This window comes from Sminthopsis crassicaudata, chromosome 4, assembly GCF_048593235.1.
Source record: "Sminthopsis crassicaudata isolate SCR6 chromosome 4, ASM4859323v1, whole genome shotgun sequence".
Classification (NCBI taxonomy): domain Eukaryota; kingdom Metazoa; phylum Chordata; class Mammalia; order Dasyuromorphia; family Dasyuridae; genus Sminthopsis; species Sminthopsis crassicaudata.
This window is the reverse complement of record NC_133620.1, coordinates 291,316,022-291,332,299: the sequence shown is the minus strand read 5'-3', so window position 1 is coordinate 291,332,299 and position 16,278 is coordinate 291,316,022. Positions and strand designations below refer to the sequence as shown.

Sequence of the window (16,278 nt, the reverse complement as noted above, 5' to 3'; positions counted from 1 at the left end):
GTATCTCCAAATTCCTCAGTTAGAGGCTTTAGAACTTGAATGAATCTTTAAGATCTTCTAGTTCAACACCACTATTTTATAGATGAGGAAACTTAGGCCTGGAGAGGTTGAGTAACTTGTTCAAGGAACTAAAGGAATCAAAATTTGAACTTAGATCTTCTGACTCTTCAACCAGGGTGCTTTCCTGTATACTCATTACCATCTTCTTCCTTTTTTTTTGTCCTTTAGACCATCACTCAGTTCTTACTTTTCACGTACCATCTCTGATTCTCTCATGTCTTTCTCCTGAAAGCCTTATTGCACCCCTCTTCTGTCACTTTGCTCCTTGATCTATTATTCCCTATTGGGCTGACATTTCCACCTCTTCTCTGAGACTGTCTGAATACATATATTGGATTTAACATAAATTTTAACATATTTAACATGTATTGGACTACCTACCATTTAGGGGAAGGGGTGGGGGCGAAAGGAGGGAAAAATTTGGAACAGAAAGTTTTGCAAGGGTCAATGTTGAAAAATTACCCATGTATATGTTTTGTAAATAAAAAATGTTAATAAAATAAAATAAAAAGAGAGAGAGAGAGAGAGAGAGAGAGAGAGAGAGAGAGAGAGAGAGAGAGAGAGAGAGAGAGACTCTGTCTGAGCTGCAGCCCCACTCCCTGACTATCTGGATTATGCCTTGATGAGTGAAGGGAGCAATGTACTCTCTCTCTCAGGGAGAGCCCACAGGGTTAGAAATGGCAGTTAGCCCTACCGAACTTTTCCAAGCAGTTGCTTTTGGTGGAGTACCAGCAGATGAAGTAAGAATTGGGCAAAGATGTTAGGCTGGGCTCTCTCTTTCATATAGGAAGCTCACCTGCTACATTTATACCTATCATCTCGAACTCTACCAACTTACCTGGGTGCTTCAGGAGAGGGGCCTGAGCCCCCTGGGTTGTTGGCGGTGGGGTCAGCCCTAAGAGAAGAGATTCATCTGTGGCTTCAAAAGGGCCTGGGGGAGAGTAATGAACAGAAGGTGGGGGAAAGGGAGAGAAGGACGGAGAGGTGGAGGAGAGGGGAAAGGAGAGAGGGAAGGAGGGAGGGAAAGAGAGATGATAAAAGTAAAATACTAGAAACTGAACTTCACTCCTCTGGCTTCCATTATCCTGAGCATCTTGTCCCCTTAAGTTGTCCTCTCCTGTAAAGCCCCTTATTTACCCTGAGACTTGTGCCTGCTCCTTGGTTTCCTAATATTACAACTCAGATTCCCCTACTTCCTCTTTGTTCCCACAAAGATGTCCAGGTCCTCCAGCATCCCCAAAATAAGAATACAATCAACTGCATAGTACGTGTTCAATATATATTTGTAAAATAAATGTTATACACCATTCAAAGACCCATTTCCTTCCTATCTCCCCAAAGGATCCAGAAATCACCCTACCCACCCCACCCTCAGGTGGCCTGGGGAATCTGGCCCTTCAAAGACCCTCCTATTCCCTAAGATCCCTCCCAACTGTGAGTTATGGGGGATCCTGGCCTCCATTAGTGCTGCAGTGAGAAGCCTGGAAGAAAGGAGATGTGACTGTTAGCAAAGATGCAGGGGAGGAGAGCAAGAAGGGGGTGGTGGGAAAAGTTCCATCCAGGATTGGATGACATCAGTGCCCTGTGGGGAAAGAAGATTTCCACCCTATTGCTCATAGCTGCCACAGCTCCCTTCTCCAGGCCCCAGGTTTTGCCTATGGGAGAAAAAGGTGAAAGGAGGGCTGAGCAGCCGGCCTGGGAGAGGCAGATGAAGAAAAAACAGTAGTTTAAATGCCACCCCAATCAAAGGTAGTCTCCATTTTCCTTCTTTTAGTCCAGACCCATCTTATAAATAAGTAACAATCTGCGATGGGCCCAAAAGGCTCCCCCTTCCTTGGGCTATCCTCCCCAGGATATCTGTACAACAACATCCCTGTTCTCAAAATCTGCTGGTCACGTAGGCAACCCTCCCCCGCCCCAATCCCACTCACCTACCTCTTATACTACCCTAAAAATCAGACTGAGGTGCTCCAAGACTTGAAATGAAAATTGACAGCCACCTTAAGCACATAAAATGGCGCTGACCTTTTCTTTTTTTTTTTTTTTTTTTTTTTTACATCTCAGGCCTGTGTCTGGGTCCTGATGGAGTCTTTGGCTATAGGGAGGAGGGTGAGGGAGAGTATACTTTTGTCCTAGGGAGATGCTGGTATTGTCGAACTTGGTAGAATGCAGGAAGAAGGAAAATGGAGTGTGGAATGAATTGAGGGGCAACTGGCCAATTTGGGCAGGGTCAGTGCACATTTCATAGATGTGGAGGCATTTTACAGTCAGAGGAGAAAGATCTGCACTGCTGGGTAAGCAACTTCTAGGTTGAAAGGACAAGATATCTGGATGGAGAGGGAGGTCCCCAAGGCGGACAACACACACTACCTGTAGTGGTGATGAAGGCGTAGGACTTGGAGGCCTGCCCATCCTGGACCCCATGGACCTCCACATGGTAGGTAGTGCTAGGCCTCAGGCCAGGCAAGCGGGCGATGCGTGTTGCCCCTGGTACTGCAATTTCCCCGCTGGGCCCTTCCATAGGAGAGAGGGGCTGCCAGCGCAGCACCACCTGGTCAAATTGGCCCCGGAGACCGTCCAGAGAGACCAACAAGGCCCCATCAGCTGAACTGCCCAGTACTTCAGGTTTGGGGTGGCGAGGGGAAGGGCCAGGAAGTAAGGAGGGTAGGAGGGGGATGTGGCTCCCTTCCACCTGGGCCACACCGTCAGGGTTATGACCATGGGTATCTCTGGCAGAGTTTGGTTTCCTGGTGTCTGGGTCCAGATTGGCAGTGGATTGGGGCTTGTAGGACAGTGATGACGGGGGTGCAGAGAGTCCCCCTGCCCGGCGTTGCAGGTACGCATAGATGGAGCGGGCCACTGAAGTGTAGGTCTGGTTGCCACGGAGTGGGTAGCCAGAGGCCCGTAGGTATCGCTCCACGTCCTGCACGGAACCCCAGGAAAGGCCTAGTTTTGATGTGAGGTTCCTCAAGAACCGTGGTGGGGGAAGCCCCAAGGGCACCTCCCTGGGCTTTGGATCTTCCTCCTCCACAGGCTGAGGCAGCCAGGGGTCCAGGTCTGGTCGGAGACCTGGTGGGGGGTGGGGTCGGACTGGGGGCCGAGGAGGTGGAGCTGGGGGATGGGTATCCCGGTAATTATGGTGGGCTGGTGCTGAGAGGGGCAAAAAAGGAGGAGGAAAAGAATGAATCAGTGGGCTGCGCTCACTCCCCAGGTCTCCCAACTAATACTCTCTCAAGCCCCTGCCTTCTCAACCCTTTCCATTAGAGGCTTCTCCTCCCTCAGCCTGTGCCCCACCTGGAATGATAAAGGAGAGAAAAATGTTATTGTCCCTAGAGCCCCTTTCATTTCCCACCCACCATGCCTCATAGTGATGATCCCTAGAAAGAAAAGTCAGTGGATAGATCCTTGAGTCAGGAGGAGGGAGAGCGGGTGAAAACAGATTAGGAAGAGATTCCAAAGGAAAAAGATATTGAGAGCCACCATGGGGCGGACTTCCCACCTGCCAAAGGGGAAGAAAAAGAAGGAAGATCCAGGGTTTTGTTAAGAGACACCATATCCAGGGTGGTTGTAAGGACCAAATGAGGTAACCTTAATGCTTAATGCAGTCCCTGGCCCATAGTAAGTGTTCCATACACATGCTTATTTCCTTTTTCTTGGCTCCTTACTTCCTCACCAATCTGTTCCCCGATCCAACCCCGCCCAGCGGAGCCCTTCCCTCTCCTAAGCCAACCCCTCACGGACGGCTAGTCTGACGGACCGATTCTTACCCCGCCGATCTGAATTCTAACTTCTAGGGTAAATACATCGCCCACACAACCGAGGACTTTCTCCGCCTCTCAAAAAGACTATACCTAAACCAGGCTACCTAGAGAAGTAGGTATCTGGGACCTCTTCACTTCTGCTCTAGTGCCTTCCTGGAGACTTTACCAGTAGTCCATTCTTCCCCAAATCTAATTAATCCCTCTTATTGCCTCCTCTTGCTGTACATATGCGTGTGTGTACCCTGGAGCCTGGATGAGATCTAAGCTTTTTCACAAATGTCTTTGTAGGTCCAGTGCTTAGTATGGAGGCTAGAACATAAGAAGTACTTAATAAGTGCATGATGATTAATTATTTGATGGGCTCTGAAAGAAATTAGGCGGTGAAAAAGAACATGAAAGGCAACATGGCTTAACTGTGCTAGACTTGGAGTCCGGTTCAGATCTTTCCTTAAGACATGTCTTCACTGGGTAAATCATTCCTCATCTATAAAGTCTAACTGGGCCGGTTGGTGGTCTCTAAGTTATGATCCTGTGACCCGAATAACGGAAACCCTGTGATCCCCTTTCTCTCCTGACCCTCCCCCATTCACTTGTACCTGTGCTGGCCCTGACAGAGGCTGGGTAGCTGACAGCTCGGCCCCTCTCAGCAGTGACGGTCACGACATACTCCACACCAGGCATCAGCCCTGTGAGCAGGGTTCTGTCTTCCTCAGGTGCCACATTCAGCCGTACCCGCTGGTTGCCAGCACTGACGTACGATACCACAAAGCGGTCCACTTCGGCCTGAGGACGCAGCCAGCTTAGCTCCATAGTAGTAGGAGTCACAGCTGTGACCCGGAGATCCTGGGGACCATCGATCACTAGAGGGCCCCAGGAGATAAGGGAGGAAACGGGTCAGGGATTTGGAAGCAGAGGGGTTCTAACTTCCCTCAGCCCCCAACTTTTAAGAATTCAGGCATCCTACACCTTCCCTCCACTCCACCATTCCCATTTTCTTCCTAGCTGGCGATGCTTCCCAGTTATTCCCTCCCCATTTCAGCTCCATTTCTCCCACCCCAAACCCCCTGCTCTCACTGGTAGTGATGGTCTGGGAGGCAGGAGGTCCCCAGTTAGAACCTCGTAGGGCACGGACGGTGACTTGGTACTCCTGGCCTGGGGACAGCCCCCTCTGGTCATAGGTTAAAGCTGAGCTGGGGACCCGAGCAGAGAATGGGCGACCTATTCCCTCTGTCTGTGGGAAAGAGATGGCCAGCGCAAGGTCAAAGTGGGGCACACTTTTATCCTACCTTTCCTGTTGGTTCAAATCTCAACTCCACTAACTACAGAAGGTAGGGTGAGGACTGGGCAAAATCTGGTACATTTACTGGTAAGCAGATTGGGGATTTTGGTTTTAATTTTAAAGAAATCAGAAAGAGAAAAATGCCTGGTGGAAGGAGAAAAATCAATTCAGCTTGCTGTTCGATGGCACTCTGCCCTGATTCTTAAGGACATCCTCCAAGTAAGTCTTCCCTTCTGATAGTCCTAAGAAGTGGTAGGGAAGGAGGCAGCAGAGCAGAAGGAGCAAAACACTGCACTTGAAACTTGGGTTTGAATCCCGCCTCAGATACTTATTAATTGTATGACCCTAGGAAAGTTACTTAACATCTCTGAAGTTTCCCCATCTGCAAAACAGGGATAGCGTGCTTCATGGGCTGCTGCGAGACTTAAAGGAATAATGTGTGTAAAGATTAGCTATCTGCGTCCTGTACAATACGTGTGCTACTTTCAAGGTGTGATTCAAGTGCTGCCTTATCCATGAGCCCAGCTGGCTCAGCCCTCAGTGATCACAGTCCAGAGCATTTCTCATCTACTATGGAATCACTCACTGATATTCAATTTGTATTGCTATTTTTTTTTCTTGTATACCTATTTTTTTATCTAGAGATGTAAGCTCCTCAGGGATAGGAATCACATTTAGTTTCCCTTACATGCCCAGGCTATTACACAATGATTTGCATATATAGTAGATACTCCAAAAGAATGACATTGATATGATTCACCTAGACATCAGGAAAATACTTACCCAAATCACCCATAGCATCCCTGTGAATAAGATAGTAACATAGAGGCCAGATGATTGAAATATTGTGCATCCATAGGTAGTAGAATAGCCATACCCAAGGAATGTCTAGTGGAGTTTCTCAAGGCTCTGTCACCTTCACAGCTTTTGCCAGTGGCGCGGGCCATTTGACAAACTCATCTGCTATATTACAAATACAAAGCTTGATAGCATAGCCAATACTAGAGATGGCAGAATTAAGGCATAAGATGGAACAGGGGCATAGTTATAAACAGTGGGTAGACGTTAAAAAAAGACAAATGTTTTACTCAGACGAAAGATGAAAGGATGTTCTGGAGTTTGGTGAAGTAAGGCTAAAGAACTGGACTTGGAGTCAGGAACCTCAGCTATGACTCTCAACAAGTCATTTAACTTCCACTTAAATTGTAAAATGGGAATAGCAGCTACCTCCTAGGATTGTTGTAAGGATCAAATGAGGTAATATTTAAATAGTGCTTAATGCAGTCCCTAGCACATAGTTAAGTGTTATATAAATGCTTACTTCCTTTTTCTTCCTATTCTAACAACTAAGGCTTCCCAACAACAAAATGAGAAACTTAAAGATGTTACTGAGCTCCCTGTCCCTAGGGGTATTCAACCAGATGATAAATTATTGTCAAAATTTTGTTGAGGGGATTTCTTTACTCTTATGGAGATGATTACTAGGAACCCTTCCAAATTTAAGACTCTCTGCCTACCAGAAATAAAATTTAGGTAGGAAAGAATGGAATTTGTCTATTGGTTGCCACACTTAGAAACAGAATATGCTCCTCTTACTGTAGGGGTGAATTGGATTTCATAGGCATCCACAGGTCCTGAGGCTCTCGTCCACTCAGTCCGAACTGTTGTTTCTTCCAACAAACGCATCCTCATTCCTGCTATTGGAGGTATCTCTGTTTGGAAAAAGTAGGAGAGAATAATCATTGTTTCCCTTCTGTCCTCATTCCCCCATCCATCCCGATGAAATCCACCATGAGAAGGGGCGAGGGAAGTGTTAGACCCTGAAGCTAAGGAGAAAAAAATGCCCGTCTTTGCTTCTGGCATGGATAAGTGGCTCATTTCCGAGTAGGACCCAAGCGATCTATTCTCCGCTTTCCAGCTATCCCAAGCCTATCCCCTATTTTTTTTCCCCCCTGAGGCTGGGGTTAAGTGACTTGCCCAGGGAAGTGTCTGAGACCAGATTTGAACTCGGGTCCTCCTGCATTCAGGGCTGGTGCTCTATCCGCTCCTCCACCTAGCTGCCCCCTCATCCCCTATTTTTCTTCACGGATCCACGTGTTCTAATCCTGCCCTCCTAGTTCTATTGGAACGAATTAGTGGTTCTTCATAGTTCTGAAGTACAGAACTTAATTGCCATCTCCTTAAATTTCTCTGAACTACAATGATTTTGAAACATTAGGGCGGGGAGAATAGCCATCATAACAATAGCTAGCATTTATATAACACTTTAAGGGTTGTAAAGCACTGTATAAATATCTCATTTTGTCTTCACAACCACCCTGGGAAGCGGCAGTTATTATCCTAATTTTACAGTTAAGAAAACTGAGGCAAATGACTTGTCCAGGGTCGCACAGGTCACCGTCGACCTGAGGTAGAACTCAGATCTTCCTGACTTCCCATCCAGAGCTCTTTAACCACTTTGCTGCCCACAGAATCAATGTGGCTTTGGAGCAAGTTGTTCAGCTTGAGTCAATGTTCTCATCTTTAAAATGGGGATAATAATGCCTGGGGTACCTTTTAGGGTTGTTGTGAGACTCCAATGAGATAATGTATGTAAAGTATCTTGTACACTTTAGTGATATGCAAAATATCAGTTGAAATAATAATAATAATATTGAATGTAAGATGAGAAGGAAAAAATAATGGATTCTGCAAGGCAAACTCTCAGAAGAGCAGAATCTGCCAGTCCAGATTTTTAGCCCTTTCTGTTGCCTGGCTTCCTTCCTTCTTCATTGGCTCTTTTTATCTCATCCTCATGTCTTTCTTCACTCCAATTGGCTCTTACAAGGCTTCTGGCATTTGAGGATGTGGTTCCTCCCCAGATCTTCTCAACCAGTTTTTTACAGCCCTGGCTTCCCCCATTAGCTTCCTTTTCTTCTGTGAGAATCCAAGTAAGTATATCCTTCTCTTCCCCTCACACTTCTAGCTCTTAGTCTATGAGGGGAGAAGGAGGGAGGGCAAGGGAGGAGAAGGAAGAGAGGAAAGGGGCAGGGAGGAGAGGAGGAGAGGGGGAAGAGGGGAAGGGAGGGGAAGGGAAGGGAAAGACAAAAAGTTCTTACCCTCCCTACAGTCTTCTCCGCCATAGCCATCGTGGCATATACAGCTCCCTTCTCGGCATACCCCATGACCCCAGCAGTCCCCAGGACAAGTCCTCGTGGCACAGTCAGGGCCTTCAAAGCCCTCAATGCAGACACACCGGCCAGCTCGGCAGAGTTCCCGTGCTCCACAGCCCCCCGGACAGCTCTCGGCCAGGAACTCCCTCTGTCCGCAGTCTTTCCCGTGGTAGCCTTCCCGACACACACACACTCCCTGGACACACCGGCCTCTGCCCTGACAATCCCCAGGGCAGGTCTGAGTAGCACAGGAAGGGCCTGTGTAGCCAACCTCGCATACGCAGTGGCCGTTTTCACACTGACCCCGATGGTTGCAGTTCCCCGGGCAGGTCCGAAGGCTGCAGTCTTCTCCTGTGTAGCCCTCCCAACAGGTACACACCCCGTTGTGGCAGATACCTTGGTGGCTGCAATCTCGGGGACAGCTTCTTGTCCCACAGTCCTCTCCTGTGTAGCCAGCATCACAAACGCAGAACCCGTCCTGGCATTTCCCCCGGCCCCAGCAGTCTCCGGGGCAACTCCTCTGCCCACAGTCTTCTCCAGTATAAGCCCTGTCACACACACACACCCCATCCTCACACTGCCCCCGGCCTCTGCAGTCACCCGGGCACCGGCGGCTCCCGCAGTCGTCACCTGTGTAGCCAGGTTCACAGATGCAGCGCCCATCCTGGCACCTGCCCCTTCCGCGACAATCCCCCGGGCAGCTCTGGGATCCACAGTCTTTGCCCGTGTAGCCGGGCCAGCACACGCAACGGCCATTCTCACAACGGCCCCGACCGAGGCAGTCCCCGGGGCAGGTCCGCACCCCGCAGTCAATGCCGCTGTACCCGGCATTGCAGACACACGCTCCGTTCTCACAGCGACCTCGACCTCGGCAATTCCGGGGGCAGGCTCGGCTCCCACAGTCCTCTCCAGTATAGCCTGGCCAACACACACAGCGACCATCTTCACAGTGTCCACGCTGGTTGCAGTTCTGGGGACAGCTCCGTACCCCACAGTCATCTCCACTGTATCCGACCTCACAGATGCATTCCCCGTCCTCACAATGACCCCGGCCATGGCAGTCACGAGGGCAAGTCCGGACACTGCAGTCCTCGCCAGCGTACCCCGGCCAGCAAACGCAGCGCCCATCCACACAGCGCCCACCGTCCCCACAGTCCCAGGAGCAACTCCTCACTCCGCAGTCCTCTCCGCTGTACCCGGGGTCGCACACACACCTTCCATCTTCACATCTGCCTTGCTGGTTGCAGTCCCGGGGGCAGCTTCTCACTCCGCAGTCCTCTCCGCTGTACCCGGGCTCACACACACACTTCCCATCTTCACATCTGCCTTGCTGGTTGCAGTCCCGGGGGCAGCTTCTCACTCCGCAGTCCTCTCCGCTGTACCCGGGCTCACACACACACTTCCCATCTTTACATCTGCCTTTCTGGTTGCAGTCCCGGGGGCAGCTTCTCACTCCGCAGTCCTCTCCGCTGTACCCGGGGTCGCACACACACTTCCCATCTTTACATTGGCCCCTCTGGCTACAGCCCTTGGGACAGGCTCTGGTTCCACAGTCTTCCCCAGTGAAACCAGTCCTGCACACACAGACACCCTGGACACACCGGCCCCGGCCCCGGCAGTCTCCTGGGCAGGCAGGCCGACTGCAAGAGGGTCCGCTATAGCCTGAGAAGCAGACGCAACGGCCCTGCACACAGCGACCCTGGTCGTTGCAATCCTCAGGACAAGATGAGGTGACTGTACCACTTATGGGATCTAAGCACGTGGGACCAGCCCAGCCTGGCTCACAAGAACAGGCACAGCGGTCCAAGTCAAACACACCATGGTGGCTACATAGGCTCCGCACATCTGTCTGCCCTGTAAAGATTGGGAGTCAGAGGAGAAAGTTAGTACAAGTGGACTTGCTTCTCCAAGTTCCACTCACCCCTCCGAGATTCCTCCCTGACAGCTTTTTCTCCTATCCACCTCTTCTCCAATTGCCTCTCCTCTCACTAGCATGCCCTGTTCCCTTCATTCAATGTCCCCTGGGGCCACTTACCTGTCCCAGCTTGGGCAGCAGCAGAGCAGCATCCCCCATGGCACTGCTCCTTAAGACCCTTCACTAGCTCTTCCAGGGCTTCAAGTTTCACTCTTAAGGCCTGCACCTCAGAGGCAGGGGCAGGAGGTTCAGCACCTGGGGGACATCCACAGTTGGCAGAAGAAGGCAGGTTGATTCTGTGTGTGAATACCACCTGCTTTTCACCTCCTTCCACTGTATGTTCATAGAGCTTAGGGGTTGACCCTCCACCTCCAGGACCTGTTATCCGCCCGCCTGGATGAGGAGGGAATCGTGAAGCTGAGGCTGTCCCATTAGAACGTGGAAGGAAGGGCCCAGCCCCTGCTATCCCTAGCAGCACCAAGAGGACAAGGCTGGGGACTAAGGGGTCTCTGGTGGATATCATTCAGGGGCCTGTAGGGAAAGAAGGTAAATTGTTAGGGCTTTGCAAAAGAACCAAAATGGACCCAACTTAAACTGGACATTACTACTATCTTTTCCCATCAGAAACAAAGAAATCAAAAATCTGAACCATATGAATAAAATTTAGCCTGCACAAAGGCTAAATATACTGAGTGACCAGGAAAACGACAAATTTACAAAGTTGGTTTGGAATGATTTACAATCAAGTTCAGAATTAAGAACAGAACCAACAACAGCATTAGGGACATGACCAGGGCTAAGATTAGGCAGAGACCAAAACAAAATTATGGATGGAGGAAGGAATAGGATTGGTGTTTAGCTTAGTGCCTGGAACATCGTAGGCATTTAATAAAGGATTATTCCTTTCCTTTTTTTCTAGGGCCAGAGACAGGGTAGAGACATGGTTAGGGCCAGGACAGGGAAAGAGGAAGGGGTCACTTAGGATTATAGCTGTTATAAACAGATACAAAAAATGGGGTTATTAAAGAAACAGGGGAAATGTTGAGCTTAAAAACAGAGTCAAGTGTACTCAAGCCCAGCATCTTGATTAGGACCAAGGACAGAGCAAGACAAGATTATCCAGAAAAGCAGAATTATTACCTGGAGATAGGATGGAGGAGATGAGGTTTTGGGTTGGGGCACAGCTTGGGGCAGGGACAAATAAGAAGTTGGGACCAAAGCTAAGGCAATTAGGCCAGGTTAGAAATGTTGGAAGAAATTAATAAAACCAAAAATGAAGAGCATTGACATAATGGGTCACAAAACTGAATAAATGTAGGACCAATTTTGGTGACTAGGAGTAAGATAGGCCTGGGATTAAGGGCAGAAAAAGACTAAGGCTAAGGAAGAAGAATAATATGGCTAAGATTAAGGACTAAGGAAAGGATGGGAGAAGAGAAAGGAGCTTGCTAAGGAGTTAGGTACTGCCATAGCTGAAAACATGAATAGTTTATGGGGGGAAAGAATTTAAAGAATGAAGACAGAATCCAAGGTAGCTGGGGGACAGAGGAAGAACTAGGACTAGGCCCAAAGTCATACCTTCTTAGGGTGACCTAGAAAAGGGCTGGGGAGGGATAGAGAAAGGTCAGGGTACCTTGTACATCAGATATACACAGTAGTTGAAGGGAAACAGGGATCAGAGCAGTAAGGGAGGGAAGGTTTGGGGCAGCCTATAAGCAGCAGCAAAGGACCATTTGCACTTCCTAACATTAGTTCCCTAAAAGAAAGTGAGTATGATACACAGGCCTTCACACAAGGTTTCCCTTGTGGTAACATTTACCAAGAATCAGGAAGGCAGAGAATGGCTTTTCATCTCTTTCTCTAAAGAGAAATACCCAAGAAACAGAATTTGGACTTTAAGCCCGTCTCTTCCTTCTACCAATTTAAAAAACATGGTCAAATAGTTGATACAGTATAATATGGTACTAAACAACAGAGGAGATTATGTTGGTCCCCTCAAACCTTTCCTGCCAAGACCCACAGAAGAAGATAGATTCAAACACACAGAATCCAGAACTTTAGAATGGGAAAGGTAATAGAGTTGTTGGCAATGACAGCCAATGAGACTGTCAAATACTTGAAAACGTCAAAAACTTGAAATCAGGAATCAGGTCTCCTTGGGTCTTCTTTTCAGCAGGCTAAATACACATCCTCAGTTCTTTCTACTCCTCGTCCTATGAAGTGAAGGTCCGAAGAAGAACATCCAAAGTGGTCAAAGGCCTTGAGATTATATCATTTAAGGAAATGTTGAAGGAACTGAGAAGATTTAGCCAAGCTCTTTCCCAGCACTGAACACAGTGGCAGAGTACATACTTCGGGGAAACTATGATTTTCAATGCAGCCCAAGACAGAATCAACATTTTTGTCTTAATTCCTAATCCCTTAACTTGACTACGTTTGTTCTTCCTTCCTTCAAAAACTTTACCCCAAGATCAAGAAGATAATTTCTTCCTCAACCTAGTCTAGTGCTCATAGTTTTCCCATATATCCAAGGAGGCATATGGTCTCTACTATAGCTGATGCTCCTGACAAAGTGTCAACCACTAGAAGGAGAGGCAAGACTGTTAAGTGGGGCTAAAAAAGTGTGCCCTCTGCTATGGACCTTGTTGGACCCTATCACCAAAGCTCCGAGGTTGGGAAGTAATCCCTTTAACTCACTATCCTCGGTTTAAGAGATGCAGAATAATACCAAATCATTGGGATAATCTTGTCCTCTTTTCAGTATTTGGGTAGTCCACAAATTAGAAGTATTCCTGGATCACTCATTTCTACCCTTCCTTGTATAAATTTTCTCTGTAGTTCTGGGGCATCCCTCTTCTATCATGCATGTGTTTGGGGAAGGGACCTCCCCCTGCTTCGCCTCCCCTTCTTCACTTGAGGGGCCCAAGAGAGGAAACCCATCTGCCCAAGCGTGACTCAGCTTCCCTGGTATTTAAAGTTCATGGCCAATTCTGACACTTTGCTCATCAGGGACAGCCCCTCCCAAGGGAGTGAGGGGGAGGTCTCAAATCAAGCCTATTCCTAGTCCAACCCCATGAAAAGTCAATCTATGTCTTTCTGTGTCTCGGAGTCTGTTTTTCTGTCTCTCTCTGTCTCTCCTTCCCAATCCCATTTAGAACTAAGAGAGACACAATCAAGTATATCGGCTTCCCAGTAGCAGAAACAAGATAAAGCAAGACACTCATGGAACTAGAACATGGAACCTTGGTATTCTAGAACAGCCAGGGTTTAGATTGGAGGTCAAGCTAGGAGTAAAGAATGAGATGCTTTGGTCTAAAGAAAGGAGCAAAAAGTTGACCGGAGGAGAAAGATAAGAGGATCGAGACTCTTTTTCCAGGTTTGGGGTGAAAAAAGGAAGATTTTCAGTAAAAGCAGAGTTCTGTTGTTCATTTTTTCCCCCCCTGAGGCTGGGGTTAAGTGACTTGCCCAGGGTCACACAGCTATAAGTGTTAAGTGTCTGAGACCGGATTTGAACTCAGGTCCTCCTGAATTCAAGGCTGGTGCTCTATCCACTGCGCCACTTAGCTGCCCCTGTAGAAGTAGAGTTTAAGAGAAATTGAGGTAGATTTTGAGAGTGTAAAATAAGAGTGGAATTGTTTAGATTAGGTTCTTGACTTGCCAAGGAAAGTGGGATTTGAAGTGGGAAAGTAAAGGAAGTAAAGGGAAATCAGGGCTGGGGAAGCTAGGGTGAAGCTAAAGGATCCAAGAAGCAAGGGGTGGGGCTGAGAGGAAGGGGGTGGGGAGTGCTGGACACTTTGGCCAGGGCAGCTGCAGCGTTTCCGAGTTGCTTCCCAGTTCCTCTTAGTTCCACTTCCAGCTGTTTTCCAGCCATTAAATTCTTTCCAGGCAAGATAAGGGGGCCCGCCCGCCCCACCCGGAACTGGCCAAAGGGAGGAGGCTGAGGGGGGTTGGTGAGGGAGTGAGGTGGAGCAAGAAGGAAGAGCTTCAGACAGACAGGAGCTGGGGAGAACACTGGAATGATGGGAACACGGAGGATCCCCTTTACTCTGAGGGAACACTCACTCAACCTGGTCCCAACCCCACAAAGCATGAGCCATGAGTTGGAGTTCTGAGTCGAGCAAGATTTTAGCATCCCCTCTACCCAGAATCCCCACTCCCTTCCCAAAGACCCAGGGAATCCATCTGCTCCTCTGCTCACCCCAGCCCCCCAACTAATCCCTGGCTTTTCCTCAATTCATCTTTCTCATGAGAAACAGAACCCCTCTCATGTTCCACAAGTCCCAGTTCTTCCATCTCTCCCTAAATCCAGGCATGTCACAGCTATCACCAGCTACCTGCAGGTAATCCAGGCATCTACTTTATGCATCCATCCCACAGTTTCTGATACTTTTCTGATACATTTTCTGTAGAAAATGCACCAATCCAACTCAGGCTCACTTCTATTCCCAACTTTACTAGCCTCAGGGAGCTTAACCTTTAATTCCCTCCCTACCTCTAGTGCTCTCACCTCCCTCAGAATCCAGATCCCGGCTCCTTCCTCAGTTCTTAAGCATTCTCCCACCCTTAGATTTTTCCTGTCCTCCAAAAGCCCATACTTCCATCAAGAATCCAAATATCCTACTTGCTTATTTTTGCTCTGACTCCCTCCACTCCCTGACTAAAAGGTATGGGTTCGAAGAAGTTCTCTTAGATCATTAGGCTAGGTTCCAAAGGTCAAGGTGCACTCCCACTCCTCTTTCTTTTACCTCCCCCAGCTGTACCACCATGGAAGGAGGTTTCTTCCTTACCTGGGGGAGCTGGGAGGGTGGCCTGAGGCTGGTTTCTTGAGCCTTTGCACCTGCCGTGCTCTCCGTCCTGAAGGAGGCTGAGGGAAGAGCAGCAAGAATTGGGGGTTGCTCTTTAGACACGTCACTCTTCCCTTAGAGCAGAGACTCCCTAAACTGCATCCGTCCTTCTCGGCAGCGATAGAAAAGAGGAGGGAGCCTGGCAGCAAGCAGGGGGAGGAGAAGAGAATGAATTACATTAGGTCAGGGAGGGGAGAGGAGATAGGGCAGGTCTTTCCTCCCTCTTTTCCCCTCATCCCCTCTGTCAACTGCCCCTCCCTAGCCTCTTCTCTTCTCCTCTCCCCCTCTTCCCTATCCCGTATTATTATTATTATTATTACCTCATATTAAGGTCTTCCAAGAGTCTTCCTCCTCTCTTCATTGTTTCCCGACTCCAAATCTATTCCCCATTACTTATTTTGTCACGCTATCATTTACTCTTCCTCTTCCCACAGTCACTCAAAAACAAACATTAATCCCAACTTTTCTCAGTCCTAGTTTCGTAGTTCCCTCCCCTACTCCTTTCTCTCTTTGGCATTGTTTTTTTTTTTTTAAATCATGCTATAATTTCTTTCCTTCCAAGTTAAGGTTCTCACCACATTCCACTTTTACCCTTCTTTTCTCTTTCTCTCCCTTCCACCCTATCTTCTTCACACCTAGCTCCCTTACTCCAAATCTGCCCCTCTTTCACCTTTCTTCTCTATCATCATTCTATACCTGTTCAACATTTTCTCCATCCCGACTACCTCCCCAAACACACACACACACACACACACACACACACACACACACACACACACACACACACACACACATTCTCCCAAACTACTATGGGAATTCCATTCCCATATCTCTAGTTCCATCTTTACCTCATGATCCTTCTCCTTTACCTGTCCCTCCCCCACTTTTGACTCTCATTTCTTTCCAAGCTGTTTTCCCACTTTGCTGTTCTTTGCACCTCCTATCCTGAAAAATTTACATTGAATACTTTCCCTCTTCAGAAGACAGCTGGTGCATATGTATTAAGTCCTTGGATGCCAGGCTACCTACCGGAGAAAAACCGTGAGACTAAGAATGGCAGGGGGAGATTGACTAGATTATGAATGTTTAGTGATGGAGCCAGAAATTTAGGGGCAGCACGAATTATGAAAAGGGAATGAACAGCTATGAGCCTGGGGAACAGGAAAATGATAGTTAGTAACTGCATATATACTGAAAGATTTGCAAATGATTTGTACAACCCTGAGATGCAGATGCTATTACCCCCATTTTACAGGTGGGGAAACTA

The 16,278-nt window shown here is 48.2% G+C and overlaps 1 protein-coding gene across 4 annotated transcripts in view; it reads right to left on the bottom strand.

Annotated features, from left to right (window-relative positions):
- The window catches only part of TNXB (tenascin XB), a 90,338-nt gene extending 75,116 nt beyond the window's left edge, over nucleotides 1–15,222 (bottom strand). For 2 of the 4 annotated variants that reach the window (XM_074311355.1, XM_074311357.1), the window contains exons 1-8: nucleotides 14,955–15,222; nucleotides 10,288–10,698; nucleotides 8,199–10,106; nucleotides 6,697–6,812; nucleotides 4,896–5,052; nucleotides 4,418–4,681; nucleotides 2,431–3,210; nucleotides 899–991 (exon numbers count right to left, since the gene is read on the bottom strand). In XM_074311355.1, the coding sequence (XP_074167456.1) occupies nucleotides 899–991; nucleotides 2,431–3,210; nucleotides 4,418–4,681; nucleotides 4,896–5,052; nucleotides 6,697–6,812; nucleotides 8,199–10,106; nucleotides 10,288–10,690 (3,721 nt within the window). In that variant the 5' untranslated portion in view covers nucleotides 10,691–10,698; nucleotides 14,955–15,222. The remainder of the gene's footprint in view (nucleotides 1–898; nucleotides 992–2,430; nucleotides 3,211–4,417; nucleotides 4,682–4,895; nucleotides 5,053–6,696; nucleotides 6,813–8,198; nucleotides 10,107–10,287; nucleotides 10,699–14,954) is intronic. The other 2 variants (XM_074311356.1, XM_074311358.1) reach the window with 2 other exon arrangements.
- Nucleotides 15,223–16,278: the final 1,056 nt, after the last annotated feature.